The sequence below is a fragment of the Manis pentadactyla genome, chromosome 8, assembly GCF_030020395.1.
Source record: "Manis pentadactyla isolate mManPen7 chromosome 8, mManPen7.hap1, whole genome shotgun sequence".
NCBI classification, from domain to species: domain Eukaryota; kingdom Metazoa; phylum Chordata; class Mammalia; order Pholidota; family Manidae; genus Manis; species Manis pentadactyla.
The window spans coordinates 29,801,293-29,820,739 of record NC_080026.1 but is presented as its reverse complement, the minus strand read 5'-3'; the positions used below and the strand labels follow the sequence as shown (position 1 = coordinate 29,820,739).

The window sequence follows — 19,447 nt, the reverse complement described above, 5'->3', positions numbered from 1 at the left end:
CTTCCAGATTGCAATACTAGCCTTATGTCTACAAGCAAATACTCTTCAGTTTCAATTCAACTAGGACATATATATATTATAACTTGTAAAAATATTGCCTATTTTTTATAAAAACTATCTAGGAAAGTACAATTAGAGAAAACATTGACAGTGTCTAAATGATTTTTATGCATGAGTATACAAGTTTTAAATAAATATAACTAACCTTATTTCTCAATAGTGCCATAAGGAGTATACTAAAGCAATCTTAAATTAAGAAATATATTTGATGAGAGAAAGTATATATAATGAATATTTATACATTTTTTTTCTAAATGAATATTATATGCATCGGTAAAGTAATCATTTGTGCTACTGGACCAACCTTTGTGTCTATGAGATCCATCCATGTTGCTGAATTCAATGTGATTTTCATCGGCCCAGTAGAGTCTATGATTGACATAATCTATTGTTAGTGCCACGGGTCTGGAAATCATGGTTTCTATGACAACACTCTGATTGGTTCCATCCATTCCAACGCGGCCAATGTGAGGAGACTCACAGCAGTCAATCCAATACAAATACCTAGGAAAGAAAATCAATAGCCATTTTGTTTACAGACACTCAGAAAAATACCACACAATATTTCACTTATTTGCTCAGCTAGATCCAAATTCATTCTTGGTATCTTTCTGAATTGTAGCTTTTAAGAAGCATACTTCAGTGCAAGCTTTTATTATGATTTTTATTAACACAGTGCACTTTGAAGTACCCATTTTATTTTAAACTTGTTTTCTTCAGTACACAAACTTATATATATAGTATTTCCTCAATTATTAACCAATTATAGAAACCCTAACTCATAGACGTAAACCTTCAAATGCATCTATAATGTTGGAGGAATAACACAATTGAGATACACATTTTTCTTTTGGGTTATTAACTCTGAAAAATTAAAAATGAATTATGGAGAAGTACATTATATTTACTTGAATCTGCACTGCTCAGTGTGGTAGCCACTAGCCAATTGTGACTCTTTAATTTAAATTAATTAAAATCATATAAAATGAAATGAACTGGGTTTTTCCTCAGTCACACTAGCCGCATTTCAAGAGCTCAGTAACCATGTTGGGTGGCATTCATACCGAACGGCATGGATACAGAGCACTTTAATCAACACAGGAAGTTCTATTGGACAGCACAGATTTAAATTACGTTATTGGGAATTTTAGAACAGACTATTTCAGAAAATGGAAAAAAAAAACAGTAAAATGAAGAAATTTATATTGGTTCTAAAAGTAATTGAGTTAAAAAGAAATATTATACCCCATACAATACAAACAATGTTAAGAGTGAAGCATTTACTCAAACATTTCTATTTAATTAAAATATTTTTTTCATAATATGAAAGTTATTTTATCTTTTTTAATGTTTCTTTTTCTATATAATTTAAGATTTTGAATTAGAGTATCTTTAATGTCCTTTTCACATTCTAACAATAAAATTGAAACCAATCAACATAATTAGTTTACTCAGACCTCATCCTTTCTTTCTAGTAAGTACAGAGCCCTTGACAATTAATTCTTCATATTCAGAAGATATTCAATTAAAATAATTCGGTATGAAATTATTCTATATGGCTTATGATTGATATATTTAGCTTACATTTAAAATTGTCCTTAAAGAAATAGAGATAATTGTGTTCGGACATTTTAACCATATACTAGAAGAGAAATAAAAGTTTTCAGAGAAAAACATTTATCAAATACAGGGATAACATCATAGTTGTAAGAAACATGCATTTTTGTGTTGACTTGAGGGGTATGTATAAAGGTAGGGGAATAGTGGATTATAAAGATAATTTTAAAAAGTTATTTGTAGCCAAAATATAATTGAGCCCTAATTAAGCATGGAACTTAAAATGAGAAATATATCTCTGCCAACAACTAGACAAAGGTAGAATTTTGTGAGCAAAAATTCAAAATGAACTCAGAGTAAAACTTAGAAGCAAAATTGAGTCTGGGAATACCAGTCAAATTTGCATAGGGCAATACTGGAATTGCTACCCAATACTGCTGTGTATCTATGTTAATTCCAAACATATTTTGAAACTCTCAAATCATCAAATAATAGATGTTAAGCCCTCCAAAAACTGATTATTCTGTTTCTTTAAATTTTGAATTATTTTTGGTACATTTTCATTTTCAAAGCAAACATATGTCTATAAAATACATCTAAAAAAGCACACAGTCCATTCCTTTCTAGTAAATTTATGGAGGAGCACTTTGCTCTCTATACTAGAGATAATGGCAGTATAGATAAAGGGAAGAAACTGAATCAGAAAGAAATAAAAATGCAAAGATAGCTTATCTCATTGAAATAAATCATAACATTCTTTCTTTGCCTTACTGACACATGAATTTCAGGAACATTAACATAGCAACTTTTTTCCTAATAAATGATGTGACTATGCTAGCTTCTCTCATATATGTTAGACATGATCAAATTTATTTGACTTCTCTACAATCATGTAATGTTTTTCATTATTGCATATAAGCAAATAAAAAATTTTAAACTGGTATTTCAACAACTTCTGTAACATTAGACAGAATATACCCAATTTGGTTAATTAGAGATGGTATTTGTATTTCCATTTAACTATTTGTTCTACTTGGGCTTGCAGTTTTAATTTAAATATCCCAAAAGTGGGAAAGAGTTTTCTCCACAAAATGCTATAAACAAAGCACTGTAAATTATTAGATATGATTAATAATTTTTTGAATTCACTAAGTAAATTATGAATTTCAAATAGTCTGGCCTCAATATATTATAATTCTGGATATAGGTCTAAATTTTTATTTATATTCTGAACTTTTTATTTAGCTAATCTTTTCACCATCTTGGACCAAGTTATCAAGAAAAGGAAGAGGATATTTCATACAGTTTAACATCTGTTACATCCCTCTCAGTAAGTTTGGTAAGGGTTCCAGGCCTGAAATCCTCAACCTGCCATTCAAACTCTTCATATTGGGCACAAATACACTTCTCCAAATTATTTCCCACTACTGGCATGTGAATTTGGCTGCAGTTGGAGTGTTTATAATAACACATTTTCACACCTGTGCTTTCATCATACCATTCATCTCCTTCCTGCCTCTTCAATTATGTAGATATGTTGATTCAGAAATAATTCACATTGCCCCCTCTGATCTCCACAAATTCTTCCCTGATTACTGTTAGTTTACATTTTTCAAGGTAGGTTGCAAGATCAAATATATTTGAGAAATGCTTTGTTAAACAAAGTAAGCATCATTGTTCTTACTGTAGAACTTTTCAGAGCCCTTAATATGCTGCACAGCACAGTGAGTCTCTAAGGCGAGCTGAGTACCCCTTTTTTCACACAGTTTCAGTTGTTAGCATTTATTTTCCTAGAGCAGTTCACAGGAGACACACTTTGGGAAACTGCTTTAGCGCTGCCCCGCCTACAGAATTTCTTTTAATTATCACTTATGGAATCGAACAACACATACCAAGCACATAGGAACCCACAAAACAGTAATGATGCAGATTCTCAAGCCCCAGAGAACCTGACTCAGTCAGTCAGTTGGTGGAACATCTGATATACCCTAAACTAAGTAAATTGAAAGCCATATTTGAAACAATAATTTGCAGAGACTATATTATGTACCAGATACTGCTTAATACTAGGAACAGAGAGGTAAACAGATGATTTTTGCCTTCAAAAATCTCTCTGAATACTATAGAGGTGAATGTAAAACAAAGGAAGCAAATAATACAATGAAACTATTTTACCATGGAGGCACAAAAAAGTGAATGACAATTTTACCTATATGTGAAGGTATGAAAGAAATTTTGTGCTTACTGTAGTTACATTCAAACCTACCTATGAATTCCATATAATAATAATCGTTGTATCTTTCTGATTTTAGAACAAAACGTAACAACTGAAGATTTTAATGGTGCAACAGGTCTTTAAGATCATGTAGCCTAGGCCTTAATTTTACTAATACACTAATACCATAAAAGATTTTGTGCTTTGTCCAAATTACTTTCATGGTAGTAATACATTGGAATGACTCAGTTCTCTACACTTATGAACTAGCTTTTTTTCTAAGCAGTACTATATTAGTGTCTTAAGGAATATAAGCCCTAAAAATGATTATCTGGGTTCAAATTCCAGGTCCTTCCACTACTTGCTATGTGAATTTGGATACTCTAATTAGCCTACCTGAGACTGGATTTACTCATATGTTGAAAAGGGATAGTAATCATTTATTCTCATAAATACACTGAGGATTAAATGAGAGAATACAGGGAACAAATTTTTACCACTCACAAGCATGGAATAAGTGTTCAGCACATGTTAGCTATTAAATTTAAAAAGGGGTTGCATTTCAGATGCTAGAATGGATTCAGTGGAAATGTCAAATGGAAAGTTCCAAATTTCAACCATGTCACATGAAACGTTTCCCAAATATCACATCTAAAAAATCTCAGCCCCAATTAATATCTGTTCTTAAATTTACAACAAAGTGCAAACATATAAAGAACGTTTGCCTGCAACCATAAACAGAGGTTTCTGTGATTCCTGAGAATGTCTTTTAATATTTTAATAGTTTAATATATTTTATTTCTATAAAATAGATTAAAATAGAAATCTGCTCTCACTTTTTATAATTTATTTCTTTTTTTTCTAGATTCAGAGAATAAATTCAGAGAAATTTCTTTCAGCTGTAATTATTATAATTTTGAAATATAAAATTGATCCTTCATGCTCATTCCCTAAGTGTTTTTGCCCAAGTATGGGAATATTGGTTTAAATATTTTTAGGCAAAAAGTTTTTTTTGTTCTTTGTTTTTCTTAAATTTTTTATTAAGGTATTTGATATACACTCTTATGAAGGTTTCACATGAAAAAACAATGTGGTTACTACATTTACCCATATTATCAAGTCCCCACCCATACCCCAATGCAGTCACTGTCTATCAGTGTAGTCAAATGCCACAGATCCAATATGTGCCTTCTCTGTGCTACACTGTTTTCCCTGTGATCCCCCACACCATGTGTCCAAAACATAATACCCCTCAATCCCCTCTCCCTTCCCACCCCTTTGGTAACCAGTAGTTCCTTCTTGGAGTCTCTGAATCTGCTGCTATTTTGTTCCTTCAGTTTATCTTCATTGTTATACTCCACAAATGAGGGAAATCATTTGGCACTTGTCTTTCTCATGCCTGGCTTATTTCACTGAGTATAATATCCTCCAGCTCCATCCATGTTGTTGCAAATGTTAGGATTTGTTTCTTTCTTATGGCTGAATAGTATTCCATTGTGTATATGTACCACCTCTTCTTTATCCATTCATCTACTGATGGACACTTAGGTTGCTTCCTTATCTTGGCTATTGTAAATAGTACTGCAATAAACATAGGGGTGCATATGTCTTTTTGAAACTGAGAAGTTGTATTCTTTGGGTAAATTCCAAGGAGTGGGATTCCTGGGTCAAATGGTATTTCTATTTTTAGTTTTTTGTGGAACCTCCATATTGCTTTCCACAATGGTTGAACTAGTTTACATTCCCACCAGCAGTGTAGGAGGGTTCCCCTTTCTCCACATCCTTGCCAGAATTTGTTGTTCTTAGTCTTTTTGATGCAGGCCATCCTTAGTGCTGTGAGGTGATATCTCATTGTGGTTTTAATTTGCATTTCCCTGATGATTAGTGATGTGGAGCATCTTTTCATGTGTCTGTTGGCCATCTGAATTTCTTCTTTGGAGAACTGTGTCTTCATATCCTCTGCCCATTTGTTAATCGGGTTGTTTGCTTTCTGGGTGTTGAGGCATGTACATTCTTTATATATTTTGGATGTTAACCCCTTGTTGGATATGTCATTTACAAATATATTCTCCCATACTGTAGGATGCCTTTTTGTTCTGCTGATGGTGTCCTTTGCTGTACAGAAACTTTTTAGTTTGATGTAGTCCCTTGAGTTCATTTTGCTTTTGTTTCCCTTGCTTGAGGAGATGCATTCAAGAAGAAGTTGCTCATGCTTATATTAGGAGATTTTTACCTATGTTGTCTTCTAACAGTTTTATGGTTTCATGACTTACATTTAGGTCTTTGATCCATTTTGAGTTTCCTTTTGCGTATGGGGTTAAACAATAATCCAGTTTCTCTCTTGCATGTAGCTGTCCAGTTTTGCCAACACCAGATATTGAAGAGGTTGTCATTTCCCCATTGTATGTCCATGGCTCCTTTATTGTATATTAATTGACCATATATGCTTTGCTTGGGTTTATATTAGAGCTCTCTAGTCTGTTCCATTGGCCTATGGGTCTGTTCTTGTGCCAGTACCAAATTGTCTTGATTACTGTGACTTTGTAGTAGAGCTTGAAGTTGAGGAGCATAATCTCCCCAGATTTATTCTTACTTCTTAGGATTTCTTTAGCTACTTGGGGTCTTTTGTGGTTCCATAAGATCTTAGAACTATTTGCTCTGGTTCATTGAAGAATGCTGTTGGTATTTTGATAGGGATTGCATTGAATCTATAGATTGCTTTAGGCAAGATGGCCATTTTGACAATATTAATTCTTCCTGTCCATGAGCACAGGATGTTTCCATTTATTGGTATCTTCTTTTATTTCTCTCATGAGTAATCTGTAGTTTTCAGAGTATAGGTCTTTACTTCCTTGGTTAGGTTTATTCCTAGGTATTTTATTCTTTCTGATGCAACTGTGAATGGAATTGTTTTCATGATTTCTCTCTCTGCTAGTTCATTGTTAGTGTTTAGGAATGCGACAGATTTCTATGTATTAATTTTGCATCTTCCAACTTTGCTGAATTCAGATATTAGATTTAGTAGTTTTGGAGTTGATTCTTTAGGGTTTTTATGTTTAATATCATGTCATCTGCAAACAGGGACAGTTTAACTTCTGCCTTGCCAATCTGGATGCCTTTTATTTATTTGTGTTATCTGATTGCTGTGGCTAGGACCTTCAGTACTATGTTGAATAGAAGCCAGGAGAGTGGGCATCCTTGTTTTGTTCCTGATCTTAAAGGAAAAGCTTTCAACTTCTCACTGTTAAGTATAATGTTGGCTGTGTGTTTGTCATATATGGACTTTATTATGTTGAGGTACTTGCCATCTATACCCATTTTATTGCGAGTTTTTATCATGAATAGATGTTGAATTTTCTTGAATGCTTTTTCATTATCTATGGAGATGATAATGTGGTTTTTGTTCTTTTTGTTGATGTGGTGGATGATGTTGATTGATTATCAAATGTTGTATCATCCTTGCACCCCTGGAATAAATCATCCTTGATCATGATGGATGATCTTTTTGATGTATTTTTGAATTTGGTTTGCTAATATTTTGTTGAGTATTTTTGCATCTATGTTCATCAGGGATATTGGTCTGTAATTTTCTTTTTTTGTGGTGTCTTTGCCTGGTTTTGGTATTAGAGTGATGCTGGCCTCACAGCATGAGTTTGGAAGTATTCCTTCTTCCTTGACTCTTTGGAAAACTTTAAGGTGGATGGGTATTAGGTCTTCACTAAATGTTTGATAAAATTCAGCAGTGAAGATATCTGTCCCAGAGGTGTTTTTCTTAGGTAGATTTTTGATCACCAGTTCAATTTCATTGCTGGTAATTGGTCTGTTCAGATTTTCTGTTTCTTCCTGGGTCAGCCTTGGAAGATTGTATTTTTCTAGAAAGTTGTCCGTTTCTTCTAGGTTATTGGTTTGTTAGCATATAATTTTTCATAGTATTCTCTAATAATTCATTGTATTTCTGTGGTGTCCTTAGTGATTTTTCCTTTCTCATTTCTGTTTCTGTGTGAGTAGACTCTCTTTTTTCTTGATAAGTCTGGCTAGGGGATTATCTGCTCTGTTTATTTTCTCAAAGAACCAGCTCTTGCTTTCATAGATTCTTTCTATTGTTTTATTCTTCTCAATTTTATTTATTTATGATGTAATCTTTATTATGTCCAACCATCTACTGAGTTTGGACCTCATTTTTTCTTCTTTTTCTAGTTTTGTTAATTGTGAGTTTAGACTGCTCATATGGGATTGTTCTTCTTTTCTGAGGTAGGCCTGTATTGCAATATACTTTCCTCTTAGCACGGCCTTCCCTGCATCACACAGATTTTGTGGTGTTGAATTATTGTTATTATTTGTCTCCATATATTGCTTGATCTCTGTTTTGATTTGGTCATTGATCTATTGGTTATTTAGGAGCATGTTGTGACGCCTCCATGTGTTTGTGGGACTTTTCATTTTCTTTGTGTAATTTATTTCTAGTTTCATACCTTTGTGGTCCGAGAAACTGGTTGGTACAATTTCAATCTTTTTGAATTTACTGAGGCTCTTTTGTGGCCTAGTATATGATCAATTCTTGAAAATATTCCATGTGCATTTGAGAAGAATGCGTATTCTGCTGCTTTTAGGTGCAGAGTTCTATAGATGTCTGTTAGGTCTATCTGTTCTAATGTGTTGTTCAGTGCTTCTGTCTTCTTACTTATTTTCTGTCTGGTTGATCTTTCTTTTGGAGTGAGTCAGGTGTTGAAGTCTCCTAGAATTAATGCATTGCATTCTATTTCCCCTTTTAATTCTGTTAGTGCTTGTTTTACATATGTAGGTGCTCCTGTGTTTGGTGCATAGGTATTTATAATGGTTATATCTTCTTGTTGGATTGACCCTTTTATCATTATGTAATGTCTTTCTTTGTCCCTTGTGACTTTCTGTGTTTTGAAGTCTATTTTGTCTGATACAAATACTGCAACTCCTACTTTATTCTCCCTATTAGTTGCATGAAATATCTTTTTCCATCCCTTCACTTTTAGTCTGTGCATGTCTTTGGGTTTAAAGTGAATCTCTTGTAGGCAGCATATAGATGGGTCCTGTTTTATTGTCCATTCAGTGACTCTATGTCTTTTCACTGGTGCATTCAGTCCATTTACATTTAGGGTGATTATTGATAGGTATGTACTTATTGCCATTGCAGGCTTTAGATTCGTGGTTACCAAAGGTTCAAGGTGAACTTCCTTACTATCTATGAGTATAATTTAACTCACTTAATATGCTATTACAAACACAATCTAAAGGTTCTTTTTTTTGTTTTTCTCCTCCTTTTTCTTCCTCCTCCAGTCTTTATATATTAGGTATCATACTCTGTACTCTTTGTCTATCCCTTGATTGACTTTGGGGATAGTTAATTTAATTTTGCATTTTGCATTTGCTTAGTAATTAACTGTTCTATTTTCTTTACTGTGGTTTTATTACCTCTGGTGACAGCTATTAAACCTAGGAACACTTGCATCTATAGCAGTCCCTCCAAAATACACTGTAGAAATGTTTTGTAGGAGGTAAATTCTCTTAGCTTTTGCTTATCTAGAAATTACTTAATCCCTCCTTCAAATTTAAATGATAATCTTGCTGGATAAAGTAGTGTTGGTTCAAGGCCCTTTTGCTTCATTGCATTAAATGCATCATGCCACTCCCTTCTGGCCTGTAAGGTTTCTGTTGAGAAGTCGGATGATAGCCTGATGGGCTTTCCTTTGAATGTGATCTTATTTCTGTTGCTGGCTGCTTTTAACAGTCTGTCCTTATCCTTGATCTTTGCCATTTTAATTACTATATGTCTTGGTGTTGTCTTCCTTGGGTCCTTTGTGTTGAGAGATCTGTGCATCTCCATGGCCTGAGAGACTATCTCCTTTCCCAGATTGGGGACATTTTCAGTAATTACCTCCTCAAAGACACTTTCTATCCCTTTTTCTCTCTCTTCTTCTTCTGGTACCCCTATAATGGGAATATTGTTCTGTTGGATTGGTCACATATTTCTCTCAATATTCTTTCATTCTTAGAGACCCTTTTTTCTCTCTGTGCCTCAGCGTCTTTGTATTCCTATTCTCTAGTTTCTATTTCATTTATCGTCTCCTCTACCATATCTAATCTGCTTTTAATATCCTCCATTGTGCTCTTCAATGATTGGCTCTCCAACTTAGGAATTCATTCCTAAGTTCTTGAGTATCTTTCCATACCTCCATGAGCATGTTAATGATTTTTGTTTTGAATTCCCTTTCAGGAAGAGTCATGAGGTCAGTGTCATTTAAATCTTTCTCAGGAGTTGTATTAATAATTTTATTCTGACCCAGGTTCCTTTGGCGTTTCATGTTTGTATATGGCCCCTCTAGTGTCCAGAAGCTCTACTCTCTGGAGTTGCTCAGCCCCTGAAGCAATGTTGGGGATTGCAGTGGAGTGGTATTGGTGCCTGGGGGGAGGAAAGAGCTGTTTCCTGCTTCCCAGCTGCTATGCCTGTCTCAATTGCCTGAACCTGTGGGCTGAGCACATGGGTATAAACCTCTATACTTTGCATTTGAAGTTGCTGTAGAAAGATCTTCCCTCTGGCTGGCCTAATACCAGGGTAGGGTTTGCCGGTTTGCAACCCAGGTGGGCCTGACCAGGAGAAAAGCACAGTAGGCTACGTATTGTGGAGGGGATCCTTGGAGCTGTGTAGCCACCCAAGGAGCTGGAGCACCTGAAGATCGTGAAAGCTCCCAACCTGCAGGGCAGAGTGCACCTGGATAATTTTGTTTACTTGTCCTTTCTCCTGAGCAGTAAGCTCTGTGCAGTCCTTGCTCCTTTAGCAGCTGTCTTGCTAAGGGCTTCTTTGTTAGAAAGTCTCCCAGACTGCCCACCTTTCTTTTGTCCCAGAGCAGATGGATATGGATCCCTGCTTTCCACAAGCGGCTTGAATCTCAGTCTGTCCAGGAATTCTGCCTGTCTTAGCTTTCCAACCCTCTAATCTCAAGAGTATCAGGCAAGCACCATGAAATGTAGGTTTGTGCTCCCAGAGCAGATCTCTGGAGTTAGGTATTCAGCAGTTCCAGTCCTCCACTCCCTTCCCGCTCAGTTTCTCTTCCTCCTGCCAGTGAGCTGAGGTTGGGGAAAAGCTTGGGTCCTGCTGGGTCACAGCTTTGGTACATTACCCTGTTCCATGAGGACCGCTCTTTTCTCCAGGTGTATGCAGTCTGGCCCAGTCTTCTTTCCTGTTGCTCTTTCAGGATTAGTTATATTAATTATATTTTCATATTATATGCAGTTTTAGGAGGAAGCCTCTGTCTCACCTTTCATGCTGCCATCTTTAATCCTCTCAAATCTGGAAAAAGGTATTTTATTTAATAGTGTAGTTGACTGAAATACTTCTGTGTTTCTCCACAGAAATCAGAACCTGAGTTTTCCTAACTGATATGCCTTTCATTTCTTCACAACAAAAGTTCCCTTATGCCTCTTGTCTTTGAAACATACAGGTTATTTACATACTAATATATTGGTTTGTGCATAGATGAAGGTATAATGTCCCTGTAGCTACAACCCTATGTATGTACTGTGTATATTCAATTGCCTATTTATTATATCCTTCAACAGTGAATTTAAAGAGTTTCTGTGTTTGACATAGACAATGATTAACTCATGGCCCTTACACTGAATGAACTCACTTGCTAGATGGCAAGATAGACATTTACACCAATAATAATCACATATACACTTGAAACTAATAAATGGTATATGTCAATTATACCGCAATAAAAAATAAATAAATAAAATAAACTAAGCCCAGTTACAGGCATTATGTGAGAAAGATGTGTTGGCTACTTAGGAAAAATTGGGGAGTGTTCCATAGATAAAGTGGTATTTTCTTCTGCTATTGGAACAATGGAAGTTATTCCAACTGGAGACAAAGCAGAAGGGCATTCTGGGAAGAAAGAATAACATAAGTCAAGAGATACAAAAGTTTCCAAATCTGTTTGCATTACCATATTCCATACTGGCAATAATGGATACAGATACTAAACATATAATGTGCCCTTCAATATATTTTCATTAAACTATATTTCAAACTCAAAATAGCACCTAATAGTGGTTTTTTGTGTGTGTATGTGTGGTATTGCTAATAGACTATTAGAAAATGAAAAGAAATGAAAATGTACTTTAAAAATAAAACACGCTCTAGGGGAACAAGGGGCATTACAATTAGCACAAATAATGTAGCAGGGGGCCATGGGGAAGGCAGTATAGCACAGAGAAGACAAGTAGTGATTCTATAGCATCTTACTACGCTGATGGACAGTGACTGTAATGGGGTATGTGGTGGGGACTTAATAATGGGAAGAATCTAGTAACCATAATATTGCTCATGTTATTGTATATTAATGATACCAAAATAAAAAAAAATAATAATAATAAAATAAAATAAAATAAAATAGTATCCCCAGTCCCTAAAAAAAAAATAAAATAAAAATAAAGCATGCTCTTAATGATTTAAGCAGTTTTCTTTATTTCTAAAAAAATTCCTATCATCTGTACATTAAGTTTTGTAAACAAACTAAATTGTTAAAATGCAAGAAAGTATAATTTTTCCCCCATTATCCCTTATTTGAATGGCACTTGATAAACATTCTCAAGATCAAAGATCATTTTGTTATTTGAAACTTTAATTTATTATCAGAGGGAAAATATGGGGCCAAAGCTTGAAAACTGGGTTAAATCCCCAGTTTACTGTCTTATTACCTAAAAGATCCTGAGAAAGTCACTTGGTCATTTTGAAAGTGAATGCTGTTTTCTATACTATAAGGATAATAGTAACAATAAGCATATCTTCCTCTGAAGCTGAGTAAACAGTACAAGCATCTAAAGTGATAAAATTTAGAGACATTTTTCTAATTCATAAAATACTAGAGAAATTATCATCTTCATTATCATATTATTATATTGGAGCTCCCAATCTCATATGTCTACAAACCATTCATTTTCCTTTATTACATCTGCCTCTTTCCTGTATTCCTTATATTATAGGGAAATCATTCCTCTATTTGTTTTCCTAAGCCAGAAGCCTTGTAAACAGTTTGTTTTCTTGTTGTTGTATTGGGTTTACTTTTGATGTGTTCTGAGCTCATCAACTGACATCAGATTTGCACAATAATATATGCTTAATTTGTTCCAGTCACATGAGTTCTTCACAGTTCCTTGGAAGTGTCATGGTCCTCTAAGTGTCTAGGCTTTCCCAGAAAGCTCGTTCTTTTTGCCTGAAATACCCCTGCTGTGAAGTGCACTGCACAGCCTGGCTAATTCATTTTCCATCAGTCTTCTCCAGTAAGCTGTCTCTGATCTGTTAAGATAAAAACATTTTCTAAATTCTTTGTGAATTATTGCACTGTATTATAGTTATTTACTCATCTGTCTATCCAAGGGACTGTGAAATACTTGGAGACAGGAACTGTGACTTCTATTTTCATACTCCTGCTCAAGTGCCAGTTTTTTACTAAATGTTAAAGATACATGAGTTCAATTAGTGAATGAGTAGATGAATTTATTTGCTGTTAACTAGTCTCATACACATTCAATCTACCATCTATTATAGTAGTCTTTTGTTATTATGGTAACCTTAATTTATCTTAATCATTCAAAAAGATAAAATTATGCTCAGCATAGTTTTAGCATTAATAAATAATAGCTTGTATTCTATTTTACAGTGCATATATACATATACATATATTCTACATAAATGAAAACTGTTATAAATATTGAAGGTAAATGTTAATAAGTACCCCAAATTTATGATAAATTAGAACAGTATTCCTAAACAAAACCAGGTAAAAGGATAATTAGGATAACTGGATTCCAGTTAAATTTAAATGTAACCACAAGGAAGATGATCTGTCTTATTTGTATCTCCTTCACCGTTCCTAGTAACCATCATCTCCAGACTGATATTGTGCCAACTGGCTTACTATTATTAAAAGATAGGAAAAAAAAAACAACCTACTTCCTAAGAATTTAGTTGCATCATTACATTAGTTCAATGATGTTTACCTCCCTTAAACAAATCCTGGCACCATCTTTTACTAAAGATCAGGACAGAAAATACAATTCCCAAGGAAACAGGGGGCATTAATATTGGCATATTCAAACATGTGCAAATCACAATGGTATTCTAATGTTGAAAGATTCAATTACATTTTTATTAAATAATCTTAAATTTTAATCTGCTATATTTTAAGCAGGATTACACAATATTTTAGATACTTAAGGAATTTTCATCCTAAAGCTCATCTCTCAAAAGCTAAAATCCTCTTGTCTTACTCTGGGGAACTAGGAAAACAGCGTGAACAGAAAGGTGTTATTACATTTATTTGTTAGAATAGGTGGCTTTAAATGTTTCATAAAAAGATCCAATTTTTATCTGTTTTCTTTGGTTATAATATGGCATCTCCATATCACAATCCAAATATTATCCAAAATGAAATCAAGAGAGTCTTTCATAACATCTACAATAATTTAGTAGTTCTCTGCTGTCATTGACACATTTGATGGATGGCTTTATGTTGATGACATTAAGGCTGTTTTCAATTTATGGGGAAATAACTATAACCTGGAAGAAATAAAACTTAAAGTTAGATTCAGCTTTGTTTACTAGGCTAAGGCACAGTTTTGCTTTTAAAGAGGAAATTCCACAAAACTAGATTAATGAGCAGGTAGTGTTTCTTTAAATTAGAAAATAAAGCATCTTTAATAGTAAGAAGTTAGAAGCTATGACATCCATATTGATTTTGAAGAAAAGGACAATTGTTTAGACCTGCAAAAACAAATATTTTTTGATAAAATAACAAAAGAATTAAAATATCCACATTCTTATGAAGGAATGGTAGCAAAATTTAGTGCATCTGGCCGTTATTTCTTGCAACATACATAGAAACAGAATCTCTTCTGACTCTGTTTCAATTATAATAGAACCGACAATCTTTCAAAACTTCTGCTGCTATGGTAAAGAAATATTTTTAAAGGTAGCAAAATGGTTATATAACTATATAACCAAAAGTTAAAATTTGCACATTATCTTGGAAACAGAATAGTATTTACAGTGTAAGTCTTCTCCTATTAGGGACTGCTTTTACCCAAATTAATGTTTAAAATTCAGCTATAAAATATATCCTGATATGATTTTTTTGTCAACTATAAACTTAAGGGACCCAAATACAATCCACTAGCAGGAAGCAAAATCTACTTGAAAATGGTATGATAAAAGCAGTGATTTTGTGAAACATTATGTGAAATTAATTCAGACAGCAGAAAATTCAGAGCATTACAGTTACCATAAAACTTGCTACTGTGAATGAGTTCTATTTTTAAAAACCAAATTTTCTCTAAATTTGCTATTTTAACAAGCATATTGGGTAGGTTGAACTTCTACAGAGATCATTTGGGAGTATGTAATCACTTCAAATTATAGGGAAAATAAAAGGGGGGAAAGACATGCCTTCTCTACCTATCAAAACAACATAATTGAAAATGAATGATAATGGTTGTATCCATAGAACTTCAGCAACCATACATCAGACAGCGTTGACACAGCAATGTGTTAATCCCTCATCTGAAATCTTCAACCTACTGTCCTTAATCCATACGATCAGTTGTTCTCCACTATCACAAACAAATGCAAATGAAACACAGCTCCAATATTAATCTTTCCCAATATTCCCACTATGCTATTCCTTTTGAATGTGCGGATAATCATGATATGTCTTTTGCTCTAAAGTTGTGTCAGAATTACATCATCCCTATTTGTGACTACCGCAATTACTGGAAAACATGATCCAAGAATTTGTTTGTCTGCCCTTCCTCCAAGGTTTAAACAAATTTAAGTTGTAGAAATCTGTACATTTTATTCATTTCCACAATACAGTTTTAGATTAGAAAAACAGTTGTATTTAAGATTTTTGAAAATATTGTAAAATCATCCCATAACTTAATTTTTTCCTTCACTGTGGTAGTCACATTTCTATTTTTGATTTCTCAGTAAGAATTTCTACACATTTACACTTTATGTTGGTTTCTATGTTAAAAAGCCACAGAACAGGATTTAGTACATTGAATGAAATCCACAGTCATAATCTGTAATTTAAGATTTTCAATGTTTGTTACAAACCCCGCTCGAGGATCTAAAGACAGGTCCCTGGGAAACTTCAGCCTTTTGCTAACGAGTATAGTAGGGTATAACCCATTGAGTTTGGATACTTCAATAATCCTTTTTTCTGTGTCAGACCAGTAGAGGTTCTTTCCAATCCAATCCACAGCAAGTGCATTGGGGACAGCTGTGTTATGCACTACCTAACAAAACAAGAATTTTAAAAGTTAACAGTGTAAATGCCTAGAATAAGAACTGAGCAATTGGTTCTTGATTTTTACAGATATAGAATTCTATTTAAACATTAGAAATGGAATTTAGATAAGCATTAAACATAGAACAATTTATCCTAAAACAATTACTTACCTGTTTGTGAGTAACTGCATTATATGTAATCAGGCCCCTAGAAATTATATATGGGTTTAAGAAAGAGAACCAAAATAAAAAAACTGTTGGATGGCTGCAGTTTTTGATCATATTTTTGCTATAGGTCACTTGTCCTTTTAAAATCTGAGGCAAAAATAAATCTATCATACATGCATATATACATACAAACATGCATAATTATTGATATTATTTATCTTTAACAGGTTCTGGCAGAGATACTAATAGCATTCACCCTCTCCCAACTGCTCTGTCCCTATTTAAATTATCTACTACAATTAGAGAAAAAAACACAACCAAGGACATACACTAAGTGTTTCAGCCTAACCAAAGGGAAGTAAAGATATACTCATACATAGTTAGAAGCAAAAAAACACTAATGAGATTGTATAATTTATTTTATAATTCTTCTTTTCCTTTCCTTTCCTTAATGCTATAGATAGTAAAGATAAAAAGTGACAACATGAACATTTTCAGCAATCAATCTATACTGAATTACAAGGCCTTCCTTCTTTTCCCCAAATTTGGAAAAATTGGCATGGCTGAGTTTAAATGAAAATTAGTGAATTAGTAATCACAAGGGAAGATGCATTTTTTTGACCCTTTGTTACGACATGATTTAAAGCAGAAATGGGATAGTGGTGGCCAGGCAGTAGAGAACTGGTATCTTTTAAAAATATTAAAGTATTGTCAAAAATATAAAAGCAACTAAAAATTGGAAATGTCATAAAAAAAATGAACAAGTTTGAGTAGTGTAACTTCCACAGTTTTTATGTAAATTGTCAAATAATTAAATTACTGAAAAATAAATCTATCTGCTTCTCTGTTCTGTATCATATTCTGATACTTTATTGTCTAGTCCATCATTCCATAGAGCTATTTTGAATTGCCTGATTATATGGCATGGTATACACACATTTCAAGGTTCCATTAATATTTTCAAAACTGATTGTTCCTATCAAAAATTTCTGTATGGTACCATAGATGGCTACAAAAGAGTTAAAGCAATTAATGGGTCCTATCTACTTGAATTTTACCTTCTTTATAATACATTTTACTGCATATATACAGTGCAAATAATTTTATTTTAAAACTCAAGATAACATAGAAATGGTTCCAAATAGCTCATATCTCGAACGTGACATGTATTCAATTACGCTGCTGTCTAATCGGAATATTCATGATTTTACATGAATGCATTCAATAATTTCCATCTATAATAGGGTAATTTTAATAGTGCTGTAATTTCAATCTATAATCTAGTAATTAATTTTTTCAGTTACAAATTCTCAGGCTCAACTTTTTCTTTTACATAAATCAACACATTTGAATCTCAGGCACTAATCATTCAAGCTGAAAGCATCCATCCCATTTTCTAGGGTTCTGAATAAAGCTCTAAATTTTATTTACTCAATTTGATTTTTATCTTATCACAAGTAATAATGTTATAATGAAACATATAGATATAAAATCCTCATATTTCCTATTTAAAGTTTGTGCGAACTTACACTGTACAAATGTGAAATTCAAACCAACTGAATACATTCTATGAGTTGTATCATTACCATCAAATAACATTCTCCATTCAATTCAACCACACCAATAAATTATTCAAAAATCCCATCATTGTAATATCTAGTTACCTTAATATCACTTCCATTTAAAAACATTCTATTTATGCGGCTGCCATTGGGGCGGCTAGAATCAATCCAATAGATAAATTCTTCTCTGTAATCAAAGTCTATAGCAATAACATTGTTTAATCCCTAAAAGTAAAAAAGAATATGATTGAATAATAATTAATAGACATTGTTTTAAAATGTTTTAGTTCATAAAATCACTGTCTCCCTTTGAACCAACATAGTTATAGTTACTACAATGAATAGTGTTTGTGACCAATTCTTTTTAAACGCATTGCATGTTCACTCTTCCCCTACACCATGCATTTCAGATGTTGCATCATTTACTTGAAAATATTTCCAAGTAGGCAAAAACTTTTGGGATTGTTATAAATAATACTTTAAGTAAATAGCCAGTAAAGGGAAAGAAAAAGAAAATCCTGTTTTTGGAGACATAAGATGAAGGATTCTCACTTTGAGTTAATGTTAAATAAATATAAATTTGATGCCATTATTATTTGTTCTATAGAGTGACCAGAAAAGAGGGTATATCTAAATTGGTAAGACAGAAGAACCGTGAAGATTTAAGATGAGCCCTGGATAGCCATCTAATGAAAGTCAAAGAAGGTTTAGAAATTTTACTTTCTGCAAAAGCTTTTGTCTCAACAATGTAAATGTCCTTTTTCTCTTCTTCGTCATGCATCAAGTGGTTCCTTAGACAGAATGGTGCCATATCAGAATTTAAAAGCTACAAGCTTAGGTATTTGACCAAAGAGGAACTGGATAGTAACATCTTTTTATTCCTCATAGTGGAAATGTAAAGAAATGCCTCTCTTCAGACACACATTATGCATTTTTTATCACGCAATAAAACTGAACATGAAATCAACTGATGGATATCTATCTGTGCAGTACAGTTCTTTGTTTTGGCAGATCCATGGTTTAGTTGATTTGATTTGAGGATTGTATGTCAGGAACTGGGAATCTTCTTAGATGTCAAATTATTCAAATGAGTGTTTAGGGTTAGTTTAATTCTGACCTATTGTTAGCGCTCATAGATTTATTACCTCAATGGGCTAATAAAACTTGGATCAAGATTTCTATTGTGTTAACTAATTTTTAAGCCTTGAATGGTTTATTAATATATAAATTCTTGTGGACTTTATAGATTTATTAATATATAAATTATTATGTCAACTAAGTAATTGATAGTACAGACACATGGCAAAGCCTCAAGATGCCTTTGACATATTTGATGCAAACTTGCTCACAAAAATATTCACAGTAAAGTTGTAGTGAGTCTCAGATTGTTTTAGGGGTCACTTACGAGGAGTCCTATTGGTAAGAATTAGGGTCTTCAGGGAGATAGGTTTTTTGTGTGTGCTTTCGTTTGGCTTGGGGGAGAAGGGAAAGGAAGGATGGTAATTCCCACCTCTGAGTTCAGTGTCCATATTCGTTCTGAAAATTTAGAATTTGATAATAATA

At 33.5% G+C, this 19,447-nt stretch overlaps 1 protein-coding gene across 1 annotated transcript in view; it reads right to left on the bottom strand.

Moving 5' to 3' along the window:
• The window catches only part of LRP1B (LDL receptor related protein 1B), a 1,911,502-nt gene that overhangs the window by 235,504 nt on the left and 1,656,551 nt on the right, over positions 1-19,447 (bottom strand). Inside the window, exons 58-60 of the mRNA XM_057505633.1 lie at positions 17,987-18,109; positions 15,981-16,162; positions 365-564 (exon numbers count right to left, since the gene is read on the bottom strand). Coding sequence (XP_057361616.1) covers positions 365-564; positions 15,981-16,162; positions 17,987-18,109 — 505 coding nt within the window. The remainder of the gene's footprint in view (positions 1-364; positions 565-15,980; positions 16,163-17,986; positions 18,110-19,447) is intronic.